Below are 8,639 nucleotides of genomic sequence, written 5' to 3' on the forward strand. Positions count from 1 at the left end.
GACATCCCTCCGGGAGTGAGGGGATGCTCCAGGGGATGCTCCTGGGGCTGGGGGGCCTCCGGGGATGGGGGAATGCTCCGGGAAATGGGGGTGCTCCGGGGGATGGGGGTGCTCTGGGAACTGAGTGGGGCTCCGGGAACTGGGGGATGCTTCGGGGTTGGGGGAGTGCTCTGGAAGCTGCTCCGGGAGCCGGGGAATCCTCCGGGAGCCGGGGAATGCTCCGGGAAATTAAGGAATGCTCTGGGAGCTGCTCCGGGAGCCGCAGAATGAGCCCCGAACGAGGGGATGCTCCGGGAGCCGGGAGCTGTTCCTGGAACCGGGAGTGCTCCGGGAGCGGGAGGGACGGACCGACGGACGGGCAAGGACAGGGGGACTGGGGGGACGCCGGGATGAGCAGGGATCCAGGGACGAGGGGATGCGGGAATTAGGGAAAACGGGGAATTCAGGGATTGGAGAAAATGAGGGATTCAGGGGTCGGGGGTGCCGGGGAATGCAGGAATTAGGGAAAACAGGGATTGCAGGGATTGGGGAAAATGAGGAATTCAGGGGTCGGGGATGCAGGAATTAGGGAAAACAGGGAATTCAGAGATTTGGAAAACGGGGAATTCAGGGGTCGGGGATGCCCGGGAATGCAGGAATTAAGGAAAACGGGGAATTCCGAGATTGGGAAAAGGGGGAATTCAGGGATCAGGAGTGCCGGGGAATGCAGGAATTAAGGAAAACAGGGAATTCAGGGGTCGGGGGTGCAGGAATTAAGGAAAACGGGGAATTCAGGGGTCGGGAATACAGGAATTAGGGAAAACAGGGAATTCAGAGATTTGGAAAACGGGGAATTCAGGGGTCGGGGATGCCCGGGGGATGCAGAAATTAAGGAAAACAGGGAATTCAGGGGTCGGGAATGCAGGAATTAGGGAAAATAGGGAATTCAGGGGTCGGGAATGCAGGGATTAGGCAGGAATTAAGGAAAACGGGGAATTCAGGGCAGGGGTCGGGGGTGCAGGAATTAAGGAAAACAGGGAATTCAGGGGTCGGGAATACAGGAATTAGGGAAAACAGGGAATTCAGAGATTTGGAAAACGGGGAATTCAGGGGTCGGGGATGCCCGGGGGATGCAGAAATTAAGGAAAACAGGGAATTCAGGGGTCGGGAATGCAGGAATTAGGGAAAATAGGGAATTCAGGGGTCGGGGATGCCCGGGGGATGCAGGAATTAAGGAAAACGGGGAATTCAGGGGTCGGGAATGCCCGGGAGGAGCGCGGGACGCGCGGCAGGGGCTCCTCACTTGTACAGGCTCCTTCCCCCGATGGTCTCGAGGTTGGAGAAGACGCTGAAGTTGTGCATGTGCTTGGGCCAGGACTGGATGTTCAGGTACCCTGCGGGCACACCGCGGGCTCAGCGGGGTCCCGGGGGTCTCTGTGGGGGCTCCAGGGGGGTCCCAGCCCCCCTCCTCACCCGTGATCTCCCGCACGGTGCGGAACACGTTCAGCTTCTCCGGGTCCAGCGCCGAGATGTTCCTCCAGGGGTCCCTGCGGGGCCGGAGCGTCAGCGGGGCTGGGGGCTGCACCCCCAAACCCCCCTCCCCGAGCCCCCCAAGTCCCACCCCTCACCCCTCGAGGCCCGTGATGAGGAAGTCGAGGTTGCCCAGGATCTTGGTGCAGTTGATGAAGGTGTCGATGTTGCTGGAGTCCACGGTCTGGTACTTGCTGCCGGCGCCGGTGCCCTCGCAGGCTGTGGGGCGCGGGCAGGGGGTCAGGGGGGGTCCCGCAGCCCCCAGACCCCCCTCACAGGGACCCTCACCCCCTCACCCTTGGGGCACAGCCCCGCGCAGGGATCGGAGATATTCAGCCCGTTCTTCTCCACCTCCATCTTGTCGTTGGGGCAGGCGCGCACGCACGAGCTCTGGTCCACCACGAAGTTGTCTGGGGGGCAGCGCGGGGGTCACCCAGTGTCCCCCAAAGCCCGGGTCACCCCCCCAGAGCCCCCCCGAGCCCCCCGAGCCCGACTCACGGGGGCACTGGCGCACGCAGACCCCCCCGTACTGGTACTTGGTGTCGGGGTTGGGCTCCAGCTGGAAGGTCAGCTTGTTGTAGATCAGGGGCTGCGGGCACAGCGGCACGCACGCGCCGCTGTCGTTGAAGTGCCGGCAGGCCTGCGGACGGACAGACGGACAGGTGGGCACGGGGACGGACAGACGGACATGGGGACTGACAGATGGACATGGGGACAGGGGATGGACACGGGGATGGACACGGGGATGGGCACAGCAGCACGCGCCGCTGTCGTTGAAGTGCCGGCAGGCCTGCGGACGGACAGACAGACAGATGGGCACGGGGATGGACAGATGGACAGGTGGACACGGGGATGGACAGAGGGACAGATGGACAGGGGATGGACACAGCCATGGACATGGGGATGGGCACAGAGGCACGCACACACCGCTGTCATTGAAGTGATGGCAGGTCTGGGGAAGGACAGACGGACAGGTGGGCATGGGGACAGACAGAGGGACAGATGGACATGGGGACAGGGGATGGACACGGGGATGGACAGATGGATGGATGGATGGATGGATGGATGGATGGATGGATGGACGGACGGACACAGGGGTAGGTGGATGGACGACAGGCAGACGGACAGACAGACGTACGAAGCAGTGTGTGCGCAGGGATGGACAGAAGGACAGGCAGACAGACAGACAGACGGACGTACGAAGCAGTGTGTGCGCAGGGGTGAGCAGACAGACAGATGTACAGACAGACAGGCAGACAGACGGACAGACAGACAGGCGGACGTACGAAGCAGTGGGTGCGCAGGGGCCCGGTGCAGCCGCCCGCGCACTCCTCGTGGCAGCACTCGTTGGGCGCGCGGCCGAAGCAGCGCCCGTTGCACTGCGGGGCACAGATGGTCTTGGTCAGGGACCCCAAAACAGGGGGACACCAGAGCTGGGCGTGACACCAAGGGGACCCCACAGGGACCCCAAAACAGGATGACCCCACAGCCAGGTGTGACACCAAAGGGACTCATAGGGACCCCAAAAACAGGGGGATACCAAAGCCGGGGATGACCCCAAGGGGACCCCAAAGGAACCCCAAAGGGACCCCAAAAACAGGATGACCCCACACCCAGGGGTGACCCCAAAAGGATCTCAAAGGGACCTCAAAAAACAGGGGGACACCAAAGAGACCCCACAGAGACCTCAAAAAACAGGGTGAGCCCAAAGGACCCCAAAAACAGAGGTCACCCCAAACCCAGGGATGGCCCAAAGTGACCCCAAACCAAGGGGTCACCCCAGAGTGACCCCAGCCCCAGGGGTGACCCCAAAGTGGCCCCAGACCCAGGGGTGACCCCCCAGCACCCCCAGCCTCAAGGGTGACCCCAAAATGATCCCAACCCCAGGAGTGACCCAAAGCCACCCCAAAGTCACCCCAAACCCAGTGGTGCCCCCAAAGCCACCCCAGCCCCAGGGGTGACCCCAAAGTGATCCCAACCCTAGGAGTGACCCAAAGTGAGCCCAAACCAAGGGGTGACCCTGCAGCCCCCCCAGCCCCAGGGGTGACCCCAAAGCCACCCCACAGCCCCCCAGCCCCGGGGTGACCCCGCAGCCCCCAGCCCCGCTGTCCCCGCACGCACAGCCGCGGCCGTTGTCCCTCACGAGCGGCTCCAGGCGCGTGTCCCTCATGATGTCCCTCCACTCCACGGTGTCCACGTGGCACAGCTGCGCATTCTTCTCGATGTACACGCCCCCCGCCAGGATCTCTGCGGGGACAGGGGGGTGACAGGGGGTGACAAGGAGGGACAGACCCCCCCGGACCCCCCTGGCAGCGCTGGGAGGGGATGGGGACCTTGGGGACCGTCCCTGCTCCAAGGGATGGCACAGGGGACACGGGGTGGCACTGCCATGGGATGGGACCTCGGAGGGCACAGAGGGGTGGCAGTGTCCCCAGCCCCACGGTGTCCCCAACCCCCATGGTGTCCCCATCTCCCCACAATGTCCCCAACCCCGTAATGTCCCCAACCCCACGGTGTCCCCAACCCCCGTGGTGTCCCCATCTTCCCACAATGCCCCCAACTCTCCATGATGTCCCCAACCCACCATGGTGTCCCCAACCCCTCCATGATGTCCCCAACCCCGTGATGTCCCCAACCCCACGGTGTCCCCAACCCCCATGGCGTCCCCATCTCCCCACAACGTCCCCCACGCCACAATGTCCCCAACCCCCTGATGTCCCCAACTCCACAATGTCCTCAACCTCATAATGTCCCCAACCCACCATGATGTCCCCAACCCCCTGCGATGTCCCCAGCCCACCGTACCCCTCCATGACATCCCCAACCCCATGATGTCCCCAACCCCACGGTGTCCCCAACCCCCTGATGTCCCCAACTCCACAATGTCCTCAACCTCATAATGTCCCCAACCCACCATGATGTCCCCAACCCCCTGCGATGTCCCCAGCCCACCGTGATGTCCCCAACCCCATGGTGTCCTCAACCCTCCATGTCCCCGACCCCTGTGGTGTCCCCATCTCCCCACGATGTCCTCCACCCCGCGGTGTCCCCAACCCCTCCATGATGTCCCCAGCCCCCTGCTGTCTCCAGCCCGCGGTGTCCCCGCGGCGTCCCCGCGGCGTCGCACCGGTGAGCTGGTTGAGGCCGAGCTGGCGCAGGGCGTGCGTGGTGTTGGGGTTGTAGTTGAGCAGCACGAAGAGCGCGAAGCGATCCTCGTAGAACTGCGTGCCGCGGATCACGCGCAGGTTCTGCAGCGGCAGCGCCGCGAACACGTTCATGGCGATCAGGATGTAGCCGGTCACCTCCCGAATGGTCTGCGGGGGGCTCGGGGTCACCTGCCGGCCGTGGCCACGCTCCCCGTGGGGGCTCCGGACCTCCAGACTGGCCACGTCCTGCCCTTGATGGTCACTGTCCCCATGGTGGAACTGTGACCTCCGAACTGGCCATGTCCTCCTTTTGATGGCCACTGTCCCCATGGTAGACATGTGACCTCCGAACTGGCCACGTCCTCCTTTTGATTGCCATGGTCCCCCTTGATGGCCACTGTCCCCATGGTGGACATGTGACCTCCAAACCACCGTCCCCATGGTGGAACTGTGACCTCCAGACTGGCCACGTCCTTTTGATTGCCATGGTCCCCCTGGACGGCCACTGTCCCCATGGTGGCCACATGAGGGACACGTGACATCCAAACTGGCAATGTCCTTCACATGGTGGCCATGGCCGTGGTCCCCATGGTGGCTGTGTCACCAAACTGGCCATGTCCTTCACATGGTGGCCATGGTCCCCCTTGATGGCACTGTCCCCATGGTGGACATGTGACCTCCAAACTGGCCACGTCCTCCTTTTGATGGCCATGGTCCCCCTTGATGGCCACTGTCCCCATGGTGGACATGTGACCTCCAAACTGGCCATGTCCTTCACATGCTGGCCATGGCTGTGGTCCCCATGGTGGCTCTGAACCTCCGAACTGGCCATGTCCTCCTTTTGATGGCCACTGTCCCCATGGTGGACATGTGACCTCCAAACTGGCCATGTCCTCCCCTTGATGGCCACTGTCCCCGTGGTGGCTGCGTCACCAAACTGGCCATGTCCTCCTTTTGATGGCCATGGTCCCACGTCCACATGTCCAACTGGCCATGTCCTACACATGGTGGCCACTGTCCCCATGGTGGACACGTGACCTCCAAACTGGCCACGTCCTCCCCGGGGTGACACCAGCGATGTCCCCTTTGAGGTCCCTGTCCCCGCTCAGCGGCCGCCCCCGCGTGTCCCCGGGGTCACCTGCAGGAAGGAGAGGTCCTGGGTGTGGTCGATGAGGACGATCTCCAGGTTGCCCATGACGATCTCGCAGTTGTTGTACATCTTGTGCAGGGTCTGGTACTGGTGCTGCGCGTCGCCCGTCACGCTCAGCCCGTTCAGCGTCCCCGCGCACACTGCGGGCACCCGCCGTGTCACCGGGGCCACCACGGGGCCGCCGGGGCCACCACGGCACCCCCGGCACCGTCACAGCAATGTCCCCTCCCAGCTGGCCGCGTCGGTCACGGTCATGGTGGTTGTGTCACCTCCTCAATGGCCACGTCATCCCCTTGGTGTCCCTTGGTGTCCCTTGATGTCCCTTGGTGTCCCTTGGACATGTCCTGCTCTTGGTGGCCATGGTCCCCATGGTGGCCCTGTCCCCTCCATGATCTCCTGGCTATGGCAGTGTCCCCATGGGGTCCCTGTCGCCTCCATGGTGTCCCCTGCAAACATCCCTGTCCCCTCCATGGCCTCCCCCTCAAGGTGTCCCCTCCATGTCCTTGTCCCCTCCATGGCATCCCCCTCAAGGTGTCCCCTCCATGTCCTTGCCCCCGCTCCCGGGGGCGCACAGGGTCCCCTTTGTGCGCCGCGCCCCCTCCCCTGGCCCCGCACAAAGCCGCGATTGTGGCGGGCGGCACCGGGGGGAGGCCGGGCCCCCCCAGACCGGGACCCCCGGGGGCACCGAGGGGTGCGGGCCCCCCCGGACCCGCCAGACGTGACTCAGGCCCCGGCGCGGGGGGAGCGGCGCTCAAAGGCGGCTTTGTCCGGCCCGCGACCCCTCCGGGGGCGGCCGCGGAGCTCGGGGCGCGCTCGGGAAGGGCCCCCCCGCCCCGGCCGGGCTCTCGGAGCCCCCCCGGGGCTATAAAAAGGTCCCAGCTGCCGCGGCAGCGACCCCCAGCCCCCGCCGGCACGGGGGGGCCCGGAACGGGGGGTGCCGCGACCCCCGTGAAACACCCCTGGGGTGGCGGGGGGCACCGTCCAGCCCTTCCCGGAGCTCTGACGGTGTCGGTGAATCATGAACGGCGGCGCCGAGGGGTTGGGGGGCCCCGCGACCCCCGGGTGCACCTGCCCGCGGGGGCGGGGGGCGATGCGGGCCCCCCCGGGCGCCGCGGCGGCGGCGGGACCGGGCGTTATCAGCGCGGGGCCCCGCCGGCAGCTCCGGCACGTCCCCGCTATCAGCGGCCAGGAATAGCACCGGGGCACCGGGGGGGCACCGGGGGGGCACCGGGAGGGGCTGGTCCCCGAGCCCCCCCAGATGTCCCCGTGCCGTTCCCTCTCTCGCCGTGGGACCGGAGCCCGCGGGTGGCACCGAGGCGTCGCCGGTGGCACGTGGAGCGGGGGACACAGGCAGGGGTCCCCCGGGAGTGCCCCCCACCCCGGGCACCCCCGGGCACCGCCGGGGTTTCGGGGTGACGCCGGCCCCACCTGGCGCGCCCTGCCCTCGGTGTTTTTCCTCTCGGGATTCAAAAACAACTCCCGGGCGGCCGCGGCCCTTCCGGGGTGCCGGGGCTGCGGGGCGGGCACGGCCGGGGGTCCCTCCGGGGGTCCCCCCTGAAGGATCCCCCCCGGGCCCCCTCGGGGGTCCCGCCCGGATCCCAAAGGCATCGCCGGGCCCGGCCCCGCAGCCTAAAATTAGCCCGGGGCAGCTGCGGGGCCGCAGGTGCCGGGCCCGGGAGGGGCAGCGAGAGCGGGACCGGGACCGGGAGGGGGAACCGAGAGCGGGACCGAGAACGGAACCGAGCCCGGAACGGGGCACCGAGAGCGGAACCGAACCTGGAAAGGGGCACCGAGAGCGGGACCGAACCTGGAAAGGGGCACCGAGAGCAGGACCGGGACCGGGAGGGGGAACCGAGTCCCGGGACCGATCCCGGCAAGCGCCACCGAGCTCGGAACCGAGCCCGGGAGGGGAACCGAGAACGAAACCGACCCTAGAAAGGGGCACCGAGAGCGGGACCGAACCCCAAGAGCGGGCACCGAGAGCGGAACCGAGTCCTGGAAAGGCGCACCGAGAACGGGACCGAGCCCGGGAGGGGCACCGAGAAGGACCGGGACCGGGAGGGGGAACTGAGTCCCGGGACCGATCCCGGCAAGTGCCACCGAGCCCGGGACCGAGCCCGGGAGGGGAACCGAGAACGAAACCGACCCTAGAAAGGGGCACCGAGAGCGGGACCGAACCCCAAGAGCGGGCACCGAGAGCGGAACCGAGTCCTGGAAAGGCGCACCGAGAACGGGACCGAGCCCGGGAGGGGCACCGAGAACGAAACGGAGCCCGGGAGGGGCACCGAGAGCGGGACCAAACCCCAAGAGCGGGCACCGAGCCCCCACACCGATCCCGGGAAGCGCAACCGAGCCCGGAACCGAGCCCCAGAACGGAGCACCGAGCCCCGGGAGCGGCCACCGAGCCCCGGCGCCGCCGGAGCCGCAGTCCCGGGGAGGTTTCTGTGCCGCTCCCGGTGCCCCGGAGCCGTGCGGTTCCCCTGGGCGATCCCTGGACGCCCCCGCGGGAATTGCCGGGACCGGGTCGGGATCGGTACCGGCGGGATCGGGACAGCAGCGCCGCCGCGACCCCCAAGCGCTCCCGCCGCCCATCCCGGGACCCCCGGTGCTTCCCCGGTTCCCCGCGCCCCTCCGGTGCCGGTGCCGGTGCTCACCTGCCTGCGCGGAGCCGGGCGCGGGGCCGCGGAGCAGCAGCGGCAGCAGCAGCAGCAGCGCCCGGGGCCGCTCCCGGTGCCGGTGCGGCTCCATCGCGGCGCCCCGGTAGCGGCGGAGCGTGCCCGGGAATGCACCTGGCGCGGGGCCGGGCCGGGCGGGGCCGTGCCGGGCGGGGGACC

General features: G+C 67.0%; 1 protein-coding gene across 1 annotated transcript in view; it reads right to left on the reverse strand.

The window, feature by feature from the left end:
* ERBB3 (erb-b2 receptor tyrosine kinase 3) overlaps window positions 1-8,593 on the reverse strand; it is a 20,511-nt gene extending 11,918 nt beyond the window's left edge. Inside the window, exons 1-10 of the mRNA XM_039716818.1 lie at window positions 8,460-8,593; window positions 5,794-5,945; window positions 4,637-4,823; window positions 3,596-3,756; window positions 2,796-2,942; window positions 2,008-2,149; window positions 1,806-1,919; window positions 1,608-1,728; window positions 1,453-1,526; window positions 1,283-1,373 (exon numbers count right to left, since the gene is read on the reverse strand). Of these exons, the coding sequence (XP_039572752.1) occupies window positions 1,283-1,373; window positions 1,453-1,526; window positions 1,608-1,728; window positions 1,806-1,919; window positions 2,008-2,149; window positions 2,796-2,942; window positions 3,596-3,756; window positions 4,637-4,823; window positions 5,794-5,945; window positions 8,460-8,553 (1,283 nt within the window). The 5' untranslated portion in view covers window positions 8,554-8,593. The remainder of the gene's footprint in view (window positions 1-1,282; window positions 1,374-1,452; window positions 1,527-1,607; window positions 1,729-1,805; window positions 1,920-2,007; window positions 2,150-2,795; window positions 2,943-3,595; window positions 3,757-4,636; window positions 4,824-5,793; window positions 5,946-8,459) is intronic.
* Between the last annotated feature and the right edge of the window lie 46 nt (window positions 8,594-8,639).

Source organism: Passer montanus, unplaced genomic scaffold (assembly GCF_014805655.1).
Source record: "Passer montanus isolate IOZ18808 unplaced genomic scaffold, ASM1480565v1 scaffold361, whole genome shotgun sequence".
In the NCBI taxonomy this organism is placed as follows: domain Eukaryota; kingdom Metazoa; phylum Chordata; class Aves; order Passeriformes; family Passeridae; genus Passer; species Passer montanus.